This window comes from Erithacus rubecula (genome assembly GCF_903797595.1).
Source record: "Erithacus rubecula genome assembly, chromosome: 4".
In the NCBI taxonomy this organism is placed as follows: domain Eukaryota; kingdom Metazoa; phylum Chordata; class Aves; order Passeriformes; family Muscicapidae; genus Erithacus; species Erithacus rubecula.
This window is the reverse complement of record NC_136686.1, coordinates 12,607,451-12,633,255: the sequence shown is the minus strand read 5'-3', so window position 1 is coordinate 12,633,255 and position 25,805 is coordinate 12,607,451. Positions and strand designations below refer to the sequence as shown.

General features: G+C 37.9%; 1 protein-coding gene across 20 annotated transcripts in view; it reads left to right on the top strand.

The window, feature by feature from the left end:
* Positions 1–25,805, top strand: part of SOX5 (SRY-box transcription factor 5) — a 607,966-nt gene that overhangs the window by 464,161 nt on the left and 118,000 nt on the right. For all 20 annotated transcript variants that reach the window (XM_079305083.1, XM_079305080.1, XM_079305086.1 and 17 more), the window contains 2 exons: positions 415–587; positions 2,731–2,799. In XM_079305083.1, coding sequence (XP_079161209.1) covers positions 415–587; positions 2,731–2,799 — 242 coding nt within the window. The remainder of the gene's footprint in view (positions 1–414; positions 588–2,730; positions 2,800–25,805) is intronic.

The following is a 25,805-nucleotide window of genomic DNA, read 5'->3' as shown; positions in this document are numbered from 1 at the left end:
TTACAAACCTGGAAGGGTTATTTTTTTGATCTGCAGTGTTTAAAACTTGAAAACTTTTCCAGAATAGGCAGTATTATTTCGTTTTGTTAATCTGACAGCAAGGCAGTGAAAAATAGATGAAAGGGCAAAGAAATATTGAAGGGGGGCACAGGCATCAAAGCCTGTGTACGGATTTATCCTCCATAGCTCATTTTCCTGTAGAGGAGCAGGTCTCATTGAGCAGCATATTGCAATATGCTGCTTCTGCTGCTCTTCGGTTCTCCTAAAACTTTGCTTACAGTAAAGCTGCAAAATAAAGAGCTGAATTGCTCTAAATTTCCTCTCTTCTCCTTACCCCTGTTTTTTTTTCTTTCTTTTTTTTTTTTTTTTTTTTTTTTTTTTTTTTTTTTTTTTTTTCCACCATATGATGCCCAGGGACTCCAGAAAGCCTTGCTGAGAAAGAAAGGCAGCTCATGGGTATGATCAATCAGCTGACCAGTTTGAGGGAACAGCTGCTAGCAGCTCACGATGAACAGAAGAAGCTGGCTGCATCTCAGATCGAGAAACAACGCCAACAAATGGAGCTGGCTAAGCAGCAACAAGAACAGGTGAGTTATTATTACAGTGCCTTTCAGCTTAAATAATTTTCTTGAAGGACTTTCCAGTAGTTTATCTTTTAGGCTTCATACGCTAAAAGTTGTTCTGCACCCAAAATCTTTTCCATTTTTTCTCCAAAGTGAAAAAATTTGAACAGAAACATATCAGAATAATGATGTAGTTTGCAATATATCCATCTTGGTGCTGTTCAGAACCTGGGGCAAATAATGCCAAGCTTGTAGGTTTAGCCCCTTCATGGGCCATTTATTTAAGAGTTGGACTTGATGGTCCTTGTGAGTCTCTTGCAGCTCAGAATATTCTGCGATTCTGTATTATCTTTCAGTACAGTTTGGATTTTTAAACTATTTGTAAATAAACAGGCAAATTCAGCCCTTCTGAATAAATTGCTGAAGCTTCTTTAATTCAGTAATATACTGAGTAGGTATCAAAAGAGCAAAATGCAGCAATTGGATTGTAATGTGAAAAATTAAAAGGTTGGGTTCTGCCAACTGTGGAAAAAAGCAGAGAATAATATGAAGTCAGTGAACAAGCATGACTTTTTTTCTGCTGCACTTGAGAGGCTTGATTTTCAGTTCTTGTAAATATGCCCTTCACTGGAAATGCAAACAAGGTTTTCACGTGTGTTCGGTTCCAATGCACATACATGGACACACAACGTGTTAGACAAAAACTTAACTTTTCTCACAGATTTCACTATGCAGATTTTAACAGAACTAAATGTCCGCTTCTGCACTTGAACATGAGCAGAGAATATTTAGATATCTAATTTAAAAATTATCACAGAATTGCAGCTATGTGAGTTTCGTGAAACTCACAAATTCTTTGAAATCTGTCATAGTTGTCATATTCAGTGCTGGTATTGTACTTAAGCAAGACTTAAGATTTCTAAGCCACTGCTGATACCTTCAGCCATTTAAGCCTTTATTTTCCCCTGTTTTTAATTATTTAACAACCTTATCTTAAACAAAGGTTATTTTGGCCTCATGCCTGAAATCCCACACAGGGAGAACAGAAGTGATTTACCTTAAGCTGGATAATTTGTATCATGCTATTGTTAAAACAACAAAGGTAGATGAAGGAATTGGCAAGATGAGGAGATGTACTGTATGAGCTATTTCCTTTACCCTTTCTTCTAAAGTCACTAATGCCACAGGATGGGTGAGGGATTTGAAAGTGAAAAAGAAAATTAAGACAATGGGAAAAGGCAATAAGAAATTAGGATAACTAGGGTTTCTTTTAATTGAAGAAATTGTGTATACTTCTGTAGTATGCAGAAATTAAAATATCCAAACTCTGAAAAAAATGTGGTGATAAAAATTATTTTTTTTGTCTTAAAGAAAGGCTCCAGAAAGAAAACATTTATTTAATCTGTTAGTTGTGGAGCTAACTATGAGTGTTTCTTATGTAAATAGTCTAATAATAGAAAGAAAAGAAAATACCTGAAAGGAAGAAAGCACAAAATTTCTTCCAATAAGTATGTATAAGTTGCCAACTGACCCTGAGATGTGTGCTTATAATACAGGGGAAGACCAGAGCTGTTTCTAATGTTTGTTCCACTGCTCTGGCTGTTCACAAGAGCAGAGGATTTGTGATAAGTTAAATGAAAGTTTTTAAAAAATTGCTATGTAATTTCAAGAATGGTTTATCTCCCTCCAGCCTTTAAAACATTTAATTCCATTCTGTTAATGTCTGCCTTTTTTTTTTTTTTTTTTTTTTTTTCTTTTAATTTTTGAGCAGAATTTTTGAGTCAAACAGAAGAGTATTTTTGGTCATCCTACTTTTTTGCCTTCTCTACCTTCCTCCACTATTTTTCAGTTTCTCTGCTAGTATTGTTCTCTCTCCTGGGGAATTTTAGTAGTACCATTTCAGTAAGATTTTTGCATAGGTCCTTGTCTTCACATCCAACTCAATATTTTCCATAAGATTCCTTTTCTCACTAGTATTACCAATGAATTGTTCTGAACATGTGCCCCTTGCTTAAGCAACAGTCTCCAGGCTGCTGCCACCTACCCTTGAAGGTTTCTTGTCTCAATGGAGAGGTTTAAAGAACTAAGCAGGGTTGAAGCTTCCTATGGATGGATTCTGGGAATGGTGATCCGTATCTCATGTTTCTTCTGTGCAATTTCTTCACAGATTGCAAGACAACAGCAGCAGCTTCTGCAGCAGCAACACAAAATTAACCTTCTTCAGCAACAGATCCAGGTCAGAGACACGTCTCCCTCCATGCCCCTGTTATTTTTCTTCCTTTCCCTTTCCCAACTCTTTCCCTCAACTATTACTGCCATAATTTCTTTAAGAATCTCAGCATCTGGTTGACGTCTTGTTCCTGGAAACACATGAGGATTTTACCTGTCATTTATCCAAAAAGATCAGTTTCTGGAAGGCCTTATATGATTTAACATGGTTCCTGTAGGATCAGGAAGAAGATGTTAGAGGAGCTGGTCATGCAAGCAAGCATTTGGAGGACCAAATCCTTTTTCCTCAGGAGTGACAAAAGCATTGCCACAAAGAATTTGTTTGGAACTGATGTTCTACAGCTCTATTTTTGAGGTTTTGCTGAAGCAGTGCTCTTCAGTGATTGATAATCAAGTGCACCTTCTTCCCTCTGCCTGAGATGTTGAAAGTCTGGAAATTTTTATTTGTGGTGAAGTACTGTGAGTGAGAAACTTGTCAAAAGGTTGGTTAGATTCAAGAGAGCAACTTTGTGAGTTCCAGGTATCTACAGGTTTATTCCCAGTACTAGGAAAAGTTGTTAAACCAGCATAACCAGTAAACTTTATTTAGCCTCTTTCTTCCTTAATGTATTCAGAAGTTTTCATGCCATTGACTGTATCTCATTACTTTTCTTCTATGTGCATGCTCTTGTTTTGGAAATAATGCAAATCAGTTTGTTTGTGAAAGTTTCCACAGAATAAAAAGGGAGAAGTTTGACTTCTTACAGATGTCTAGGATCAGGGTAACATCTCTGGTTGTTTAATTATGCAGATTTGTACAGAGCTCTGCAAGTAACTGTAGACTGTGTTCTTCTTGTTCAGTAGCAAAAGGATTCTCCTTCCAAAGTTTTTTGTCAGTATTTCAGACTGACTTACCTTAAATTATCAATCACAACTGTAACCCTTTCAAGAAAATTTAATTCCAGATCAGAGGACCTGTATGGTTTCATGCTAGAAGAAAACTTGGCTCTGTCATTCCAGAGACATTCTGTCCATATCAGGACTTGTGTATTTATTAAAAACTCCTGGGAAGGTCCAACCCTCTGTTATAAGGCAACTTCTATACAAGATATGCTTTGCTGAAAATAATTTTGAGATCGGTAAGGCTTGGTTTGGCCTCAACCTCTGTACTGTTTTCTTCTTTTAATTTGTGTGTGGGAGGGATTTTTCTTTATTGCTGCATTTTTAATAAGACTTAAAAGAAAAACAATAGAAAAATCTATACAATAGCAAGGAAAATATTTATATTTTTAGCATTTAGTTATGGCAGCAAGAGAGGAAGTTGTTTTATAAGCACTGAATAAAAATAAATTAAAGTAACATCAATTGACCCCAACCCTTTTAAGTTTTAATGCCTTGTAGATAAGAATGAAGTATGTTGTTTTTAGGCTAGTGAAGAAAACCCTGGTTATTGATAATGAGATATAGAGCATTTCATCTCTTGATCCCTGGTCCAAGTTTGACCTAAGTCAGTAGTAAATGAAAGTTAGCCAACTACCATCTGATAGAAGCTGCAATCCTTAGAAATGATTTGGAGGTCTTTCTCAAGGGATTTCAGATGAAATATTGACCCTACCGAGGTCAGAATTTCACCTCCAGGGCCCACTTCACACAAACCCCAGCAGATTTGTGGCACCCTCCTTTTGGCTGGTCAGGCAAGAAAGGTCAAGAATTGAACAGGCAGAGAGAGAATACTGTTCTCTAATTCCCACAGAGCTGATCTGTTTGTAGTGAATTTTTGGTTGTACTGCACAGGCAATCTGGACAGTTCCATTGTGGTTCAAGCCCATCACTCTGAAGGAAAAAACATTTAAAAATGAAAAAATCATTGTTGACTGTAAATACAAAACAAAACATTTCTCCTGAATTAGTGACTGTTAGAGAAAATAAAATTTTTAAAGCAATCATCCTTTGTATATAAATTGAGACAATTAAGTCACCCTAACATGCCCATGTTAAAATGGTCAGTGAGTTTACAGTCAGCTTATGGTTATGGTAGGTGGAAGAAAACTGTGACAGGAATGTAGCTGTGAGTTCAGCTTTTCTGACCCTGCCCTAATTAATCTATCAGGCTTCTGTCACACTGGCCTGAAGATCTGAAATAGCATTAGATTTATTGACAGGGAAATATTCTATAAAGAGTGGATAACTATTTGACTTACATGCAGATGAATGATTATGCTGTAGTTATGAGTACAATTTACTTATGACAAAGGAATCATTTTTCTTGAGCCAATTTTTTTCTGAGCTTTATAAGAGTTGCCATAATTTCAGAAAAATTATGACACAGAAAAAAGCTATTGAAATATTGTATTGAAAGTGTAGTACCCTAAGGTTAAAAAAGCATAACCTGGATGACCTTGTGATTTATGAGACCTTTCTCTCAGTGTGCTAACTTGGAAACAGTTCCCTCTCTCCTTACCCAATCACTGATACCCGATAAGTAACTAGGGACAGTCTGTGATGTCTCTCTCCTCTTTAGAGGACTGCACATGCTCAGTGTCACTACAGCTCAATCAAACTTGCACTTCTGCAATGCTGGAGAAAGATGCCCTATTTCCTTGAGCTTTGAAAAGTGTACCTGTCATGTGAGTCTCTAATAGACACGTCTTTTCCAAGACCATCTCTTCTGAATTAATTGGAAGGTGGTGTCACTAAAACAGAAAACAAGGAGTTTGCATAGAGAATTAAGTAAACTGGAGAAAAATTGCAGATTAGATTAAATTTGAGAATCTGTACTACCTCAAAATGCCAAAATGGGATCTAGGTGGGATTTTTTGTTTTGGCAAATATTTATAATTTATTTTTCTACTTTTCAGGATGTTCTAGACCTAATTTGTGAGGAGGTTTGAGTTTCTCTGAATAATTAACTAACCCTCCCCCATTTGTTTTTTTGCCACTCTGGAATGCATTCTCCCATTCACACTACTTCCTGTTCTGCCTAATCTTTGTACGTAAGGTTTTCACTGCTGAGTATTTGTGGTCTCCCCTGCACCCCTTAGTCTGGTTGTTTTACCATAAATGGAACTGGAATGTGAGTTTTGACAGCTCTTGTGCATCAGCAACCCCGAAGATTTCAGATTGTATTTTAGAATGGTATAGTAATTTGCAGCTGTAGAAAAGGCTGACACCTAGTACAGCTCAGCAAATTCTTGGATTCAGTTCGGTTTTGTCCTTCAGGGCCTCAAGGGAATCTCTGGTTGCCTGTTCATCTTTTGTGAGGCCGTAATCTGCTTCCTGGTGCCCTTACTCTAGAACCTGGGGAAGTCTGGGGCTCTGTAGCTATCATGTCAGGTGGGCAAATAGTGGAAGAAACTTGGAAGATGCTCATGATGCTGAACTAGTCCCCCAGTACACTCTGAAGTTGTCCTTCTCCAAAGGGTGTCTCTGAAACACCAAGTTTGGAGGGGTCATGCAGTTCACTTGCTCAGAGAAAAAGTCTAGCCCAGGATGGTGATGGAAGGGTTTGCTTTGAAGCTCAGTGACGAATGTCACTTTAATTGAACTACATTTAAAATGAAACATGGTTGTTAAAATTCATAAAGCAATTCATATTCAGTAGGGCACTGTTGAGAAAATAGGTCAACCTTGCAGCCTAAATTGTGATAAAACTGATACTGCTAATCTCACAATTTTGTAGAAAACCTGACAATGTTTTATGTTTTTCCCTCAAGCCCCAGCTCTTGGAGTCATGTCATGAAAAAAAAGTGCCAGCTTTCATTTTTTCAAAATGTAAACTTTCAACTCTTATATTTCCAGGCAAAATCTGAAACCATGAGCACTACAAGTTCCAAAATTAGAAGGCAAACAAAACAGAGGCCGAATGCTGTTTTCTAATCTGTTCTGATTTTTAGTCAAAATTTTTTTTGGAGAGCCCAACTCAAGATCTTGGAACACTTCAGGTTGCCAATAATGCAAAACTAAGCTCTCAAAGCAGTGGGAAGCAAAAACACTGCTTTACAGTGTTTCTAACATTTAGGCCACAGTTTTGTTTGACATTTTCGGTTTAATACTGTCAGTACTTGGTTACTAATTTGTATTCTTTTCTGAGTGACATACTTAGCCCAAGAACCAAGGGCTTTCTGAACTTGAGGGCAATTCCTGCCAGACAGCAACCATTTTATGACTGTGTGTTTTAGGAGAGGGTTTCCTTTTCCTTCAGAGCTAGAGCAGATGTTTTAATTGGACTGGTTTTTTTGTGAGGAAGTTTGGACCTCTGAGAATGAAGGAATCCCAACTAAATTTTGATACAAAGATGGAAAGAGTGTCTCTGGCCTACTCCACCTGTTACCAACTGCCTGAAATATTGGAATTAATCTCTCCAATACTGAAGTTGTGTTAAAGAAGGAATAATTTTATTCAGGCCTGAAGGTGCATGCAGGAGATTCCAACCTAAAGTGAGCACATGCTTCTGCAAGAGGGCTACTTATGTAGAGTCTCTCTGTGCATAGAACAGTTTATCCCATTACCATAAATTCCACCCCAAATTCCCAGACATTCAGTCCTTTGTTTTGTCTATCACTGCATTTCTGGGCCAGATGTCTTCTTCTTAACTCCCAACTGTCCTTGCTGAAAGCAACTTTGACAGGTCTTATTTCTCTGCTAAAAATTTCACAAGCACAGTAAGAATTGAATTAACCCTTTTAGTGTGACATCTGCTAGGTGGGACATGGCTTTTCCAGTTCCTATGTGGAAAGTTTGCTGTGGACCTTGATAGCCTCAAGCTTTGCAGACCCTCAGAAGCTAGTCTAGAAGGAAATGTGGACACCACAGCTCTATGGACATCTTGTACCTTGGGGTTGCAACCTTTCTGGCTTTCCTGAATCGTTCAGCTGCCCTGCATGTCCTCCCAGCTTCAAAGAAGGCTTTCCTTCATGAGTCTGAATCCATCCTCCCACCCATTGTCAGCTGGCTGTGTCCCTTTCCCCATGAGCTGTGTTGGTAGATGAAGAGGTCTGGCTGCGTTTGTGTGTTCTCAAACAAGAATATTCCCATTCTCATTACCTTCTGAGGTTTAAGATGCTGTTCCAGTTTGGAATGTAATAAAATCTTGAACTTAGAATTTCCTGCAAGATGGCAAGTCTATTTTTCAGCCAGATCTATTTTTCAAAATGTAGCTATATTTTTGGGAAGAAAAGAAGGATTTGGTTTCTGAGTTACACAGAAGTTCAGCAAAATATTTTTTAAGCTTAACATTCAAAGTTTTGAAATGACACAATTGTTATGTCAAAACTTTCCAAACAGCAAGAGGCTCTGGATTGATTCCAGTCTTCCAAAACAGTGGTAGAGACCTGCTTCCAGAGTACTTTAGATACTTTAGAATTTCCCCGTGCAGCTATGGCAATAATTTTTGTTGTTTAGATTTGTTGTTTGTTTTGAACTCCTCAGGTGAGCAATCATCTGTTATCCAGAGCTGGCTGCATGATATCTAGGCCTGTTTGTGTTCTTTTTGTTTTGTTGTAGAAGGTACCAGTTTCTCTCTCTTGTTAGGAGAAACTCCTTAATTCACTGTACAAAAAGAAATCTGAAGATTTTTTCCCTGCCTCAACAAGTTTTCCAGTCTTAAATTATACTTCCAGCATGGCTAAGCCTTTCATTTTTTGTCTGCTGCTTCAAAAAAACCCAAAACTCCAACAGGCTATAAGCTGTATGAACTAAATCCTTGGAGAACTTTGGGCTTACAATAAGGAGAGTGGAGATCCTTACTTTTAATCTTTGCCCAGTCAGTGTCTCCTTAGTGCAGCCACAAAGTTTTGGGGCATTTCTTTCCTGTTCCCAACCTCTCACATGTCTGTAAACCAGGGTTCTCTCAAGGCTTTAAAGGGCTGGAGATGATGAATCTTTACTGTAGACACAAAAATGAGCAGCTGCTACACAAGGGCTTGGTTACAGATTTAATAATGCCTGTTGCTTCTGGATTCCCATTTTCCCTGGGAATTCTGCTGTTCTGAGAAGTCAATGACAGCAGAGTAGTGTTTTGTGGTGCTACAATTGCTTTGCAAACCCTTGCAAGGCAGAACAATATTAGTTTTTCATAATTAGAGTCCTCTTAGAGGACCTCATGTTACAGAGAGGTGAGAACAAAAGGTTTCCTTGGTAAGACAATAAAGCTGTTGAAGTGAGGGCCTGATCCTACTCCCACTGAACATGGAGAAAAGGCTCTTGTTCATATTGTTCATATTAGTAGGAGTTTAATGAGACCTTTCTTCAGTAGGAAACTGTGAGAAAATATCTTCCTCCTCACTCTCCAAAATATTTTTAGAACAGGCTCTGTCCACTGAAATGGTTTGTTTTTTGTTTTGTTTTGTTTTGCTTTGCCAGTGTGGATATGACAAGCTATGACTGCACAATCAAACTGAACAGACTCATGGATGTGGGGACATTTTGTCCAAATTCATCATGTGTCAGGAGCAGCTGTTTTCCCGCAATTTATAAACATGGGCATACTGTCTGGATTCAGTGAGACCCAAAAAAGAGTCACACTACAGGCTTTCCCATGACTTTGCAACCTCTTCCCAAAGCACTGACGTTGCCAGAAAAGAGGCAAAACAATTGTTCCTCACAAACTTTTGCAGCTGATGTCCTATCAGTTATCAGAATAACTCGCCTGACCCTTGAGCAGGAAAAATCCCTTGGGAAAGAAGTTATTCAAAACCACATGCATACACAAACCCAAAAACAAGCAAACAAACAAGCAAACAAAACCAAAGACAACAACAACAACAACAACAACAACAAAAACATACTCCCAAGGGGGAGGAAATAGGGAAAGTAAGGGGAAAAAAAAAAGAAAAATCAATCAAAATGAGCTAATTGCTTTCTGCCCTCTCCAGCTAATAACATTTGTGTTAGGCTGGACTTTTGAGTAACCTGTGGGCCTTCATTTCCTTCCCTTACCAGGAAAGTTCAATTATGTAAAAGTTTGTTGAGGTCTTTATCTGTACTTTTTTCAGAGCAGAGTATCATTTTGCACCATGGCTTTAAGTCTGAAGATAACCCTAGCAAGTTTCTACAGGTAGTTTGATTTCAGGCCTTTTCTATACCCCTATATACCATCCAAATTGGTTGACTGGCATAGTTGTGCCAGTGCAAACCAGGAGTATCTGCTTAAAACTTGCTTGAGCTTAGCTGGTCGGAGCATGGTGCTAACTTTGCCAGGGCTGGAGGTTTGATCCTCATATGGACCATTCCCTGAAGAATTGAACCCGTGTGAGTGGGTCCCTTCAGACTCAGAATGTCCTGTGATTCTGTGAATTTGAATTTATTGAAAATGCAAGGGCATGTTTGATTGAGGTAAATCAGGTTTTTTTGCCTATGTGGAGCTACTTCATTGCAATAACACTTGCTTTCTCCAGTGTTACTGGTCCAAATGTTCTCAAATTATAACACTGTTTTGAACTTCATGCCTTTTTTTTCTTGCAGTTTTAGCATCTTTTCTTAATTTGCTTTCTGTTACTGCGCTTTCAGTGTTCCAATTTTCCAATTCTCTCACAAAATTGCAAGGAAAGGCCAGAAACTTTTTTTATTAAAAACCAGAACACTGAAACACCCAAAATAATCCAGCATCTAAGATTGTAAGAAAAAGGCCAGCTATCAAATCCAGTCATTGCAGCTGGCAGCATTGTGCTCCAAGGCCTCATCTTGGTATCTCTCTCCTCAGCAGGCATTTTCCTTTATTTTTTTTTTGTTTGTTTTTTTTTTTGTTTTTTGTTTTCAGATCCCCTCTCCAATTTCTGCATCTCTCATCCATCAACCATGACCGTTTTCTTTCATTTTCAGCTCCCTGCTACTGAGTACCCTTTCTTATGCAGCTACTCTTTCCCTGCAGCAACTTCTCTTTTCTGCCAGCCCTCCCTTTCCATTCCTTGTCTCTATTTCTCTGGCCTTATTAATGGTTTTGTTTGGCATTTCATTGGTTATAGAACAGCATATGTCATTTTGTGAATGTTTGTGTTCAGAATGGGTGGTGTGAGGTGTCATGTGAGTTCTGTGCATGTTTGTGTACCTCTACAGGTACACAACAGGGCAGAACAGGCAGCAGAGGCACAGGAGCAGAAGGTACCATGTGTAAGTGGCCGGAGAAGCTGAGCATGAAGTCTTTATGGACAGGGTCTTGTCTGTGTGAACTGTGTATAATCCTGAGCACTTTTGTTGCACAGCCAGAAATGGCTGCTACTGCTGCCTTTGCAGTAAGGTAAAGAAGATAGCAATAAATTTTTTACTGCTGCCTGGCAGAGGTGTTTAGGATGTGTTTTCTTTATATCTTCATCCGCCCCTAATTGAAGATGCTTTAAAATTGAATGACTAGCAGTCAAAACGTGTTTGCTTCAAACTGAGAAGAAAAATGCTAGTGTCTCTTCTTCCAAACTGATTGCGCTTTGTACACAACTGACAGCCACAGTCACTTTGAGTGACTGATAAGTGGGAAGCTATGCCACTTATCAAGGAATGCACACTGAAAAGAAAGGACTGGAGCCGTTCAGATGCTTTGGCATGTTCAAAATAACATCTCACATCAGTCAGGCTCAGAAGCTCTAGGAGACATTTCAAAATAAACTTTCTATCTATCCATCTATCTATCTAGAGGCAAAATTCAATTTAACAGACAAATCACTGTGTGGCATCACATTGGCTCTGAAAACAAGAATATCATTATAAGGGTCATCGGTTGCAAAATTATTCAGATAGCTGTGTAATTGGAGAGCATTTATTGTATAATCTCACCCCTCCAGAGCAAAACAAATTTTGAAAATTCTCAACTGCATATTATTCTTGTGATTTCTCTAAATTGTAAGGTTTTGGCTCTTTTAGCCAAGTAATATTTAGTTTATGTGGCACAGAATATCCTGAAGGATCCCAAAGAGAATGAAATTCTAAGCTAAATTCAGATGTCATTTATTTCCTCTTCAATATTATGGAATATGCTTGGGATTGCATGGCTTTTACTCAGAAAATGTTTTTTAAGGTTTCTTTAGGAGTTACTGTGTTTTGTAGGGATGTATAGCATGAATAGAGGATGTGATTTTTTTTGGTAAATGTTTGTTAATGTTACTTTGTAGTGGTATGTGTATTAGGAGAGTCTGACCTGCAAGAGTATGAGGGTATATTTTCTTGTCCTGACTGTAAAGACAGTGATGCCAATCACTGTAGGGTTGGGCTGGTCCACTGGAGGTGATGGTGTTTCATCCTGCCTTAGCAGGAGTTTATGTATTAGATATACAAGCACAGGTACTTGGACTTGAGATAGGATGAGAATCTCCAATGAGAGGACAGGGAGACACAAGCAAGTAGTGTATAACATCCCAAACTGGAATTTGGAGAGAACACACTGGTGATCTGTATCCATTAGCACTACTCAAACAAAAAAACTGTTGCCAGGTTTACAACTCTAACAACACTGGGAGTATTGATATGTAAGGACCATTATCTTTTGTTATGATTCTAAGCATTGGGCATCGTATTCTGCCCAGCTGATTCTATCTGAAATGTTTCCTTTACTAGGCAAAATGACTAATTTGAGACACTAATTATGTTTGGCATTCCAAGGTTGCTAGCAGCACCATACCTGTGTCAAGAGGGAGAGATTTGATGATCATTTAGTTCCTATTGCCAATGACTTGCTTTTCTGATTCACCACTTGTCATGTGAAGTGGTCGCAACTCTGTTTCAATGGCTCATTCAAAACAGAGCACTTCAAACTCTCCCCTGGGATAACGGCTTCAAATGATTCAGACAGGAAAGCCTGGTTCCATGTACTGAATCAATACCATTGTCTTCACCACCTTGGATTTTCCTTGGATATCTGGTGTCCAGAAGCTGATGATGCCTTAGCCTGCATGGTTTAGGAGACAAGATGAGCTCACCATGCAGAAGGCCAAGGGGAGCAGTTTTGTTTTAACTGTCCATGTTCTGTTGCTTACCTGCTACTGAATTGCAATGTGTAAAGTGGAAGGCAGTTGGCTGTGCTTGGTGTTTGTAGGGAAAGTAAATGAAACATTTCATAGTTCCTAGACTGGAGGACTGATGTGAGTGACCCCTGACTTAAAATTTTGGAGAAAGAGAGGGAAAGGTTTGGCTGTCCTGTGAAAGTCTCAGTTGAACAAAAACATGGATCTCATGTCAGCTGTCCTTATTTTGCATCTCATGTAGAACCTCCATTTAAGTCCACTTTTCACATGAAAGTTGAATAAAATTTGTAACGGTTAAATAATTTTAAAGAACCTTTTTGGATTTTTAGTCAAATTGATTTAAAATACGCTTTGAAGAGATTTAGAGGTCTATGTCCCAGTTTCTTGTATTTAGAAGTTAAATAAAATAATTTAAGTTCCAAGATAAGCATAATAAAGGTACAAAAAATAAAATGAAAACTTATGTGGAAAGTAATAATAATGAAATGAGATAAAATTTATTCACAGTACTTGGAGTTCATAAATATTTGGTACAGTGAGTGAACTAATTTTACAATGTGTGTGTTACAACATTTTTATCAGATTTGACTTATTTAAAAGATTATAGTGATACTGTTCAGCAAATTATCCTTAAGTTGGAACTTGGATAGTTTCAACAAAACAGTTATTTAAAATGGATTTGGACAGAAATTATTGAAGTATTTCCTGTATTTTCCCTGTGTGCTTTGAATATGGTGTGCAAAGAAATACATTATTTAAGTAACAAAGTAAGGCATTTGGCAGTTAAAAGTGCCAGAATTAAGTGATATAGATACCTTTATTTTATTCTCATGTATCTCGGCCATACAGGATAAATAAAAGATTTGTATTCTAAAATTACATGATAATATAATTGTAAACTGTATACTCACAAGTGGGAAAATTAAAATTATGTTGACAACCTTAATTCTAACATTCCCTAATGTTTGATTCCTTAGCTTTTTGTCCAATGTAGCATGATTTTAACTGGTTTTCTATGTGGTTTTGATAGCTATAAAAGTACAGAATGCTGGTCTACCGGCCACCTACAACATATCACCAGATCAGTTTGAACCCTGGAATGTCAGCATGGGAGACGTGCCAATTGGCACTTGAGTTACAAGAGAAATGCTGTGTTCTCTTGGGCTAGCCAGACCTAAGAATTCCCTGGCTGTGGTGGATAAGGGCCTGTACTATGAAGTTCCTTCTTCTATGTCACATTTCTTTTCTTCCTCCAGTTTTGAGTTTGCTTTTTTCCCCTTTTGGTCTCCATCAAAATAGAGAAGACTTTTTTTCTGATTGTTGTCCTCTTCAGAAAGGTAGTTGAGTGACTGAGTGCCTTTGTTGAATTTGGACTGGTTGTGTTGAAAATGGAGTTTGACTCCTTTTTTTCAGCACCCTCCATTTGCTCCTTCCATTCTCCCTCAGTGGTGCTGGGACTGTTTGTGCATCTAATCAATTCTTTTCTCCTAATTTACCACATTCTTTGTGCTTTAACAAAAAACCCCTGAGACTGATGGTACAGAATTTGATGTAACCTGTTGTAGCATTTGTCCCTTTAAAGCTCTGTGTGGTGACAATATATTTTCTTATCTTGAAAACTGTGTGTGGAATTTTGTCTACCATTTAAACATTTCTGAGCTGCTGTGAATAAGCAAGAGGGGCTTTTTCATGTACTATATGTAATAAGTTTTAAGTTAGTAATATCCCTAAGAATCACATACATCTAAATTAAGCATAATTTAAAATTCCTTTAATCCTGGAATTCAAATTTGTAGTCCAGGAATAAGAAAGCATATATAAAACAGCTCATTGATTACATTCTTACCTTTTACATACATGTAAGCTTTTTTTTTTTACAGATTTTGTGCTTGCTTTTGGAATGCCGCATTTTAGGTATCAGTTACAAACATGACTATTTTACTTTTCTGAACATAGATTTTTAATGGCTCTAAAGGAACTTAGGAGCCAGGAAGAATGTTTTTCCAAGTAGGAACTACAGGTTATGAATACTTACTAAATTGCAACTGATCGTAGTCGTGAATTTTTCAGGGCTTTATGAATTCCCCAGCCATGCTGTCAGTTCCTCTTCATCTGAGGTCATGGCAAATAGAGAGAACCCTTAATTTAGAGCAAGGCATTGCTGATGACAGTATTTCCAAGTGATGCAAACAGTCTGATGCGTATAAAACAAGATGCAATATAAGCAGAAATGGACTTAAATCACTTCAAATTAGAAAAATTTCAGGAAATAAAACTTTCAGACTTCTTTTCTTTTCCCCTTCTGTGATTCTCTGAATATCTCAATGGCTGTAGACACCTCTGTAAATGGTGCTTCTGTTTTTCCATGGAACCTGTTTCTGGCAGCATGAGATTTCCCTGGGTAGGATAGCTCAGCAGGTACATGAGAGATCCAGGAATTTCTTTGTCATTGTATTGGTAAGCAAAGATTTGGAGAGCTGATACATTCTAGTGATCAGAATTAGAATTGTGATCTATTTCTATTTGAAGTGAAAGGCAGACTTAAAATCATATTTTTCAAGAATTTTATCTTTCTCGTGCCATGAGTTTCAGGGTGTTTTTTAACTCTACATCCTTTGCATTATTTCTTAGTGCACAGTTCAGAATTCCTGTCTTTTTGATACAATCAGAATAAAGAAACTTGAATTGTATTCAATATACTGACAGAGAATTCTGTATCCTTTGTTAAGAATTTTTGCACTTCTTATTTAAAACAAAACATCCATTTTGGGATTTCTTCACATCCTGTTTGTGTACTAGGGTAGATTTCTTTAAATCACAATTTTGCTTTCTGCACCTTTTGAGATGATTGTTCAAGCTCAGTATCCTCTTAGCAGAAACTCTTGCAAAGATCTCATGGGAGAAAAATTGTCCATTGTTTCCTTTGAAATCTGGCTTTTTCTTGGAGCTGGGCTCAGGCAAGTTTATTCTTTCACTCGGAGATATCAGAGGCGGTTCCTGTCCTTTCTGGTGCCTAGGAAGCAGAGCTCAGATACATATATTGTATTTGTTGCCGTCATATAATCTGTGCAACTTCACTGCAAATGTAGAGAATTACACTTTCCTCAGCTGTTCATTTGATAGGATTCTAGTCCTTCATTTAGAGAAAACTGCTTCTCCAATTCCCATTGTTTGAACCATGGCCTCCTTTCTATACCTATTGTTTATTTTGTCTTTTTTTGTTGTTGTTGTATGTAACAGGTGTTTCTTTCAGACAGCCCAGGCAGCAAGGCAAGGGCTTCCTTTATGGCAGATCTCTTGAGACTTTGATTAAACTCTTCTTTGTGATAAAAATGCCACTGCCTTTAAATGAATTGCACGTGAAATCTGTATTTGCACATATGCCCTCCATCCCTCTGCCACCATTGCTTTTGTGGCTCTCTTTTCGTTTGTGTGTGTTTGCCTCCACAGAACTGATTCCTTTTTACTTTCCCAATACTGTGCTTCCTTCAGAGCCTGGATGCAGCCATGGGAATGGTTTAAAAAGAACAAACTGTTTCTGCAAAAAGAATTTGCTTTTTTCCCAGTGTTTCTTGTTACTTCCTCCACAAATACTATAATCTTGCCTCAGAGAAGCTTCCTCAGAGTTTCTTGATGGGAATCATGGGTTAGAGACTAAGCACTTTCTCTGTATCTACTGAAGCAGGTCTTGCTCTAATGAGTTATAGGTACCACAGATACTTCTCTGCCTGCCTTGCTTTTTCTTTCACACAACGTCACCTGTTGCTGAGCAGGAGAAACTGCTAGTCATCTGTTTTTGTGGCTTAGTTGTGGGAATACTTCAGGGAGATCTGGCAGTTGTGGAAGGAGTTTAGGTGGGTAGTAGGCAGAATGTACACATAAATCAGTACTGGATGCCACCTTTTCTAATGTACATTTAATATTCTCTCAACATTTTGTTTAGAATAGGATTTCCACACTCCAATATGATCTTAGGGATTCTCTAGATATTAAGAAAGTCAGAGAATGGAAAACAAATGAGGGGTAAGAGGCTCATACTATGTTTTAGATTGGTTCATTGGCTTGTATTGTTCAGGTGTCTTGACAGAATATTGCTGACCTATAATGCATATATCATGCCCTTCTCTCCATGCCCAGACATTTATTGGTTGGAAGCCTCAGGGGTGAACAGATACAAAGTTGTATTAGTTGCAGGAGATGTATTGAATGTCCTGGGAGCTGTGCCAAACAATTAAGAATATAGGCATAATCATTTACAGGGTAAACAAAACCTCTGGAGAATGTTGTATCTGTACAGGCTGCCCTGTGACTCTGCAGAAGTGAAATAACTTGCACCATTTCAGTATTCAAAAGACAGTGCATATCTAGGGAACAAACATAGATGGATTCTTGCTTTCAGTCTGAGATAGAACCTTCTGCTTGTGACTTTCTGTTGCTTTGATCAGTGGTCCAAGCTTCCAAAATGTTATCCACAGTCCCATCAGATATCCTCTACACAAAGCATGTTTTTCCTCCTGCAGTTTTCTGACTACTGCTACGGTGGCAGGGCTATCAGCACAGCCTGGATGTGACACTAGCATTGGATCTATTTTAGTGATTCACTCTGTGGCAGTGGCAGCATCTGTGGAAAATATGAAGATAACTGTCAGAAAGCTTGTTTGAAGGGTGCTTAATTTAGAAATATTAAGCCCCTCAGGCTGACATTTGCTTTAGCATGCCGTAGTTAACAGTGGAAGATTTGACTTTAATAATGCTATATAATGATATTTCCTAAAAGGCTTCGTTCTCGTGAAACATGTCTGGTTTTGGTGGTATTTTTTTACCAATTGACTCAAAATCCATGAAGTTTTACTTGATTTTACCGTAACATGTTGACTGCAGGGGCCTGAAATTCCCTTCTCTTGTACAAAACATCATAAAATCCAAATGTGAGCATTTAGAGACACTTTGTGCTGAAATAAATGACCAAGATGAGAACAAGCCTAACCTGATGTTACAGTTTTATCAAGTTCTACATTACTTCTTCTCTGTATAAATTTTCCGAATGTTTAAGGAACCTGACCCACTGTTCTAATACTTAAATACAAAAAAAGGTTGATTGTTTTTAAAAGCCAGACTGTTCTGAAATCAGCCATTTCTTAAGTTCAGGCATACAAACTTCACTCACAGAGTGTAGGCACATGTTATAAGAGCCTCACACCTGGTTTTGATTTTTTTTTTTGGGACGTCATCTCCCTGTTCTTTCAGGAGGTGCTGTTTTGTGGGAGGTTAAGCCTTCTTTCCACCAAAAGGGGACTTGAAGAGGCTTCTTTGGAAGCCTGTCATTGCTGTTCCTGGATTTCACAAGATTGAGATGCTTCCTGAGACATGTGTAAAGCTCACCTGCCCAGGAAGATTGCTACTCACCAGTCTGCTTTAAGACGGCTTTGCATGCAAAAGACTGATTTTCTTCGTTTTGGGACTATCACTCAATGGAAATGTCAGAAATACGGAAGGATAAATACCGAGTTACATTAAACAGAGAAAAAAAAGCACTCTGAAATTATCTCCTGGCTCCATGTTTTCTGAGGTTTTGCATTAGCGGGAACGAAGTCACGGTGTGTTGACACAGTCTAATGTGCAATGACATAATACCTGGAGTATAGAGACAGCAAGAGGCGCAAAATCAAACTTATCTGAGTTTTCACAGGAAAAGAAGGGATTAAACTTTGCTAGTTAAAATATGGATTTTTATTTTTTTTAAATAGAAACTATCCTAGTTCGATTGAGATAAACCTACTCAGATTTAATTCTATCCAGTTCCTGGGAAAAGTGGGCCTTAAGATGTTGAGCCTATTTGCCCAATCCTTTTTTTAGAAATAAAGATTAGAGTAGGAAGTTTGGTCCTTATCTCTAAGGTTCTTACTGCTTCAGAAGGAAACTGAAATACTTACATGAAGGACACTTTCTTGAACTTGTGATTTGTCATCACTCAGATTATTTCAGAAGCTTTGTCAATGTAGATTTCCCACAATGCTTGGCTATTTTTGTTTTACACCTCCTAGAGGAACTATGATAAATTGTTGTTACTGCCTGTTAAATAGAAGAAAGAGATGTCAAAATACTCTAGTGACTTGAAATTCAAATGTTACTCCCTGTGCATGGAAACTTTGCTCTGGAAGCATCGTTCCTTATTTCATAACTGCCAGGTATGATTCTTTTCTGCCTTTTCATCCTTTGTAGTTACTTACAACTCTACAAAATAACATTAAATCACCAAGTTTTTCTTGCATTTCACAGTCTGTTTGCATGGATATTTGTGTATGAGCCACATCTTACGTAGCACCATCATCACTGGATCTTGGACTGTTAGAATATTTTTTAAGTTTTTCTTTTTCTCTCTCTTTTTTTTTTTTTTTTTTTTTTTTTTTTTGTTTCTTTCTCTTTAAAGCATCCTGTTTTTCAGACCAGGGGAATTGAGGACAGAGGGGAAGCAGCTTGCACATTGCTAGGCTGTAGCTCATTGCCAGAACAAGGAACAGAACCCAGATTGTCAGGCATCTCCCATTGGGCCACAATACAGAATGTGAACTGAAGTGCAGAGTTATCAAAGATTCGGGATGTCTAGGTTTTTATCTTCTCCCTCCACTTTTGCTGTTTTTCTATATAATTTCCCATTTTACTGGAAGAAAATGAATGCAGACTGCATATTTGGGTGGTTGGGGGTAGAATGAGGCAGGGAAGCAGGCAGAAAGGACTCTCTTATTCCCAGAGTCAGATTTATGTTGGTGCCGTTCCACTGAATCACAGCAATAGAGTTTAATGCAGAAAAACTAATCTGCTCCAACAGTAGAATGTAAGTGAATAAGTGGTAAAAAGTTTATGAGGGTCTTTTTCTGTCATCTTCAAGGTCTGAAAACAATTTTCGTTGTATTTTTAGCATTAGCTGTGTTTTGATTTTTCCAGATCCATTCATTGTAACAAAGCCAAGACTGTCAGCAGTCAGCTTCCTTTTTGAAGCACCCCTCAGTTCCATGAAAACACTAACTAAAAAATAAGAGTGTAAGGCTCTTCCCAGTCACTATGCATGAGCCCTCTCCTCACCTTGGCCACTGCTAGCTTTTTATTCTATTCTGGCTGTACTGAATACCAGTGGGATGTCTGCCCATATGTCTTTTTTGTCCTGGACTGGTCTACTCCAACTCACAGTGGTTTGTTCACTGCCTTGCTTTCCTTCTCAGTTTCTAGTACTTACCCTGCTTTCATGCCAGTCTCAGGACTCTGGTTATCTAAGACCAGCTTGTTGTATTTAGCAGGCAAAAATGGCTGTGCCTCAGGTCTGCCTTTCCCATCTCTCCCCCTTCTTGTTTTACATTTAATGGCTTGCTAATAATGAAACCACAAAGGCAACAGTAGGGGCAGCATAAACACATGGTCACCTACAGGTGAGTTGCTGATGTTTTGGAATTAAAAAACAAAACATAATTATTGTGATAATAAAAGCCAAGGCAGGTGCTGGGCACTTTGTTTATTTGCTGATTAGAACAGTCACAGTGCCACATCTTTCAGTACAATAAATTAAAGAGGGAGGAGGATTATTGCATCCCCAAGGCATTGAGAATACTTGAACAGAAAATATTTGAGGGCCATGTAATTTTAAGGGACACCATATATCACTGTCTGCTGGGAATATACCTGTTTGGCAGTGTGGTGGGGAAGAAGTCAAGTATTCAAAATGATCAGTCAGCTGCCAGGGCATTTCTTCTAATTTGGCTTGGTCCCTTGTTAATACCTCAAGAAACAAGAGGGAGGACTGTTTAAAGCTGTGCCTCTGCCACTGAATAGGATGTGAAGTACTGGAGGCAAGATACATCTTGCATTCCTTATTTCTCCCATCTCCATAGTAAGATACCCAGCTTCTGTTAAGAGATTGTGAGTCGTTATGCTTTCTTAAATCAATATCACAGTGTTTTGGATTAAGTTTGAAAAATCCTTAATCCTGTTCATCCTCCTCTGAACATATTGTACTTGTATTTTTATAAAAATGCTTTCCTACATTTGTCTTTCCAGGTTTTTTTTAATAAATCTGTTACTTCACGTCCAGTAGAATTTTATTATTATGGTTTTAGCCATAAGTGCCCTCATTTTTCTTTAAACTTTTTAGATTTGCATGAAGTTTTTGCATGGAAGAAACTTTGCTATGGTGGGAGTTCGATCTTTACACTTGTGTGTGTGTGCGTGTCATATGAATTCTCTGCATTATGCAATTAACAGTTTCTTCTTGAGCCTGATGCTCCAGATCTGCAAATGCAGTAGATACTTTTCTCTTTGCCAGGCAGCTTCAGGCTAAACGTTTAGACTGCCACTCTGAGTTAATTAAACACCTATTTGAAGTTAAGCTGTTGAATGACAAATAAAATAAAATGGTTGTTCTAGCCCTGTGAAATGGTTATTGAGGTTGACACTACATTTTTTTGCTTTGTTCCTTTCTGCTTTTCAGACTCTCTACTTGCTCCATATGCTGCTTGTTTAGGAATAAATACTTGACAGACAAACTACCTTTAGCAAGGATAATGCTGCCTGATGTTTCAGAAAGTATGGATGCAGAAATAATGCTGATAGTCCTAGTCAAAGTTTGAAATTTTGCCAGTAAAAAAAAAACACCCTTCCTTATAAAAATAGCACAATTTCATCTGTACCAACTCCAGCTAAAAATATTGATCAGAAAAGGCAGCTATAGATCTGACTGAAGCAGTTCACTGTAACTGTTATCCCTCTGGCATTAAAGAATATAGTGGGCTCTGCCTTTTTTCCTAATTTGTTTCCATTTTCCATAATTATTCTAAATCTTCTGCTGCCATGGGAAGTAGATGTTGATAGGCTAGGCATCTCTCTTCTCCAGATGCTTATGCCTGTCTTGCTACTTGTAGAAATAATGGGTTTTCTTGGGTAAAAGTACAATTCACTGAGATTGTGCAGAAAATCGAGGGATTCAGCATTTGTTTTAAAATGGGGTGACAATCTAAGGCATAAAAAAATTGTTGCATTGATGAACTTCTAATTTTTTCAGTGAAAGACTAAGATTTTTACCCATAAGTGTTTCAAGCACAAAGTCTTAGAAAGTAAGGAACTGCTACATATCCCATAAAAGAAATAATAAAATCTTTTGTCTTTAGAAAATGTTTTTTCAGGAGAATAAATTTCTCTAGGACAAGTGGTCAAGGCAGAAGTCTCTGGGTGTTTGTTAAAGATTACCACTTTCTTTAAGCATGTTCACATACAAACATACTTATCTGCATTTCTGGAGTTCACTGAAGTTGCTTTAAAACATCTGATAATTTTATTTAGCAGCCTCACATACTCCTGGAGTGGGTGCTCTTGGACTTCAGAGGAAAAACAGAATGAGAATTAATTTCTTGTTCAGTTAGTGTCAGAAGCAGCTGAAAGACATATGAAAGCAATTGGAATCTTTTTAGACTGCCTGCTTGGTTTTGGAGGAGGCTTAAATGCTTACTGAAATTTCCAGCCTTTAGAGATTCAGTTGTGAGTGCTTTGTTCATCACTGCCTCTGGAAATAAATAAAAGGCACCAAAAAAAAAGAAGAAAAAGGCAAAAAAACCCAACCAGTTGTTGTTTTTTTTTCAGCAGGGCTAATAACTTTACACTGAAAATTTCATGTGTATACATGTGGAAGTCAGCACTGACAATTCACCAAGGCACTAAGACAGAAATGATTTTGGTTTCTAATAATTTTCAGAGTGTATCAACTGAGATTGACTTTATTATCCTAGTAAAAGCATAGTTGGTTTTGCTCACATGACTGTAGCTTCTTTATCTATTGAATTCTGCAGGGAAAGCATCTTATTGTACTACTGCTATTATATGATCCATTTTGGCTAAACATTGTACTTTTGCAGACCTGGTTGCAGTCAGCTTTTCCAAGCAGTTCTTCTTAGAAATGCCATCTTTAAGTTAACAAGTACAAATTTGGATGTGAGTTTTGGGTAAGTGTTTGCAGATACGCCTCCAAAGCCAATAGACCTCAGGAGAATAGATTTCACAGTGTACTGAGCTAGAGAGCCTCATTGTCTTCAAGTGTGTTTGCACACATGCACAGAAATCTGGAAAGGAAAAACCATTTTTAACTTCCCAGACATCACTGAGCATAAGCATTATACTCATGCATATGGGAAGATGAAGTTTGGAGGAGTTAATGATTTTAAGTTAAGATACAGAAACCTGATTTTTAGACCTAAGCATGACAAGATCACATCATCCTCAGATGGGACTGATCTAAATGATCTCTGAAAGATATATTTTACCATCATTCCTTTTTGTCAAGCAATATGGCCATACCATGGTGAGATGGGACAGGGGTTAGAAATCATAAGGCAGCAAAATATAAGAAAAATCTTTCCATTAGTTACATTGTTGCTTTTTAATGACATTGTAAAGAGCTGGTATCTTTTCCTTTTCTTCCTTGAAATACACAGAATGTTTTTTAATATATTGTAATCCCACCCACACTGCAGCTTGCAGCACATTAGCCTCTGTAGAGTCTCAAGCATTCTGAACTCTTGATTATTCAGTGAGATACAGGCTGAAACCAATTGGATTGTGTACTGGATAAGATACCAGTTTAGTCCTGTCCTCACTCTATAATCAAAGTTTATATGGTACAGAGTTTATCTGGAAGTTGACCTGTGTCTTTTATCACATTTAGATGGACACTGCAGACAGCTGTCAAGCTTCAATATTAGGTACCAATCTGGAATACCAGGTGTTTTTCCATGGCCAGCAAACAAGAAAAGTGATAAATTAGTTGTGATTCAAGTGCCTTAATCTCTGGCTAGAGAGAACATAAATCTTGTACAGAGTCACTAACCTCAAATGAACTCATTAGGTCTCTTCCCAAAGCTTCTCTGACTTCTCTGTTCTTTAACTTGTGGCAACATCATCTTCTTTGCTGTCAATCAGATTCATATTCCAAGATACCATTTTGACTGTTTTCTCAATTCTTCTTTTCTAAAATCCAGCTTTTTCTTCTGCCTAAAAACTTCAGCCACTTTTTTGTCAATCTTATAACTTGATTACAGTCTTCTGTTGTCATTCTGACACTTCCATTATCTCCCTGTTCTCTTGGCAGGACATTCCCCAAACACCATCATCTCTTCACTTCTGTTGATATTATTGGACCCAACTCTTTCCTTCAGCCTCCGCATTACTCCTTCTTTTCCATAATATGAAATTACAGTTCGGTGGTGTTTCTTATAATAGGTCTTTCACTTATATTTCTTCTCTCCATAGTTCATGCTAATTCTGATCTGCTCTGTTGGTGACACATGCACCTCATTGTTTGGTTTGTTCACTTTTCCCATGCTGTCTCACATTTTATTCCAAAGTACCTAAAGTGTGTTAAGTAAGCTTTCCAGAAGAGTCCAACCTTCCATATTGCATAAAATTATTAGTAAGTTTTACTGCTGCTGTTGCCTACAGGCAATTAGGAAGCCCATGAAATCTAAACTAGATCCAAGCACAGAGCCCTAAATAATATTGGGAGATATCTACTCCTTTCTACTATATCATGTTTTCCATTTGTGGTATATTGTCTTTAAAAAAAGATATAAAACATGCAGGACTCTCTTTGATCATGCACAGTCAGATGTTGGACCTCTGGTTCCAAGGTTACTTTGAACTTCTTCACAGTCCAAGTAATATATGGTGACAGTAATAGAAAGGTTAATTTAACATCACATACTTTCCTTCGGAATCAACCTGGATCTCTGATTCTGAGAGTGTTTCTGTGTGTAATATGGGAGTGCCATGTGATGATGAGAGTCACATTCCACCTATTACTTGTTACTTTATTGCACAAATTCCTGAAGTTTTTTCTTCTGATCAGTTATCCAAATGAACTGCATCTACATACTCACAGATCAATCCGTCCATGTATGTTCAAAGCTCTTGACATCATTTAAGTTGAGGATTGCTATGAAATCTGTACTCAGATTTGGTCTTGCAGCATCACTTTCTCACTGCTTCCCACCATCTGCTCACTAGAATATATGTTGCTACTAATGCCTGGACTCAGGAATGCTGAGGAACAAAGGAAGCTTTTCTTATCAGAGAAGATGTAACCAAATTTAAACTTACTTATCCCATTCCCATTCAGTATGGGCCTTATTGCAAGTGGACTTTGAATTGTCATCCCTATCACCCACAACATTTATTCCCCTTAGCCACAGAAAGCAAATAGTGGCAAAAGGCAAGCTGTAATATCCCAAAACGCACCTGATGTTATCTGTTCCCTTTTTGGAACTCCTGCAGCTTTGAGAACATTTGTGTGCAGCTGAGCCAAAGAAAGGTAGCAGTGGGATTATTAGTGAAGAGAGCAGCTTAGGAGAAACATAAAAAGGGGATCAGTTCTTATTCTGATTCCCTTTTTTCCCATGCAGTTAAAAAGAGAGAATATTTTAAACATGCTTCTATCAAACTCCTTTTACCAGCCTCTTTTTCTCAGCAAAGTTACCAGCAGTTTCATTCATAAGATGATCTTGAAGGTTGTTTCACTGTCACTGGGATATAATTAAAGTATTTTTAAATGGTACCACTCAAGTGTAAAGGCGCCTGGTAGGAAAAATAAGGCCCTTGCAGAAAAAGAGCAGCAGCCCATCAGACCTTGCTTTTTCAAACCATGCAGGTTCCCCCTTGGAAAGATTAATTACATTCAGGCTTGGAAGACAGCCTTGCTGTGGTTTTTTTCTCCTAGGATTAGAAAAGATAAAGGGTGTGATTAGTGTGCACAAAGCCTCTGATCAAACCAGCACTGAGGTTTGTGACAGGAGGTTCAAACACTTTATGGATCACTGGTGCTGACAGGTAGATCAGACAAGCCTTAAACAGATGTTTAGCAAGAAGATGAATATGTGAAATCTCAAACATGCAGACTCTTTTGCCTGGCCATAATAGGCTGTGAAGCATTAAAAAAAAATGTTGGTTTTGTTTGTTTGTTTGTTTGTTTTGTTTTTTATAAGATGTCCCACTAAAAAGGGAACCTACTAACTAGCTTGCATTAAATTTTGTATTATTTTTAAAATTGAAATTAAAT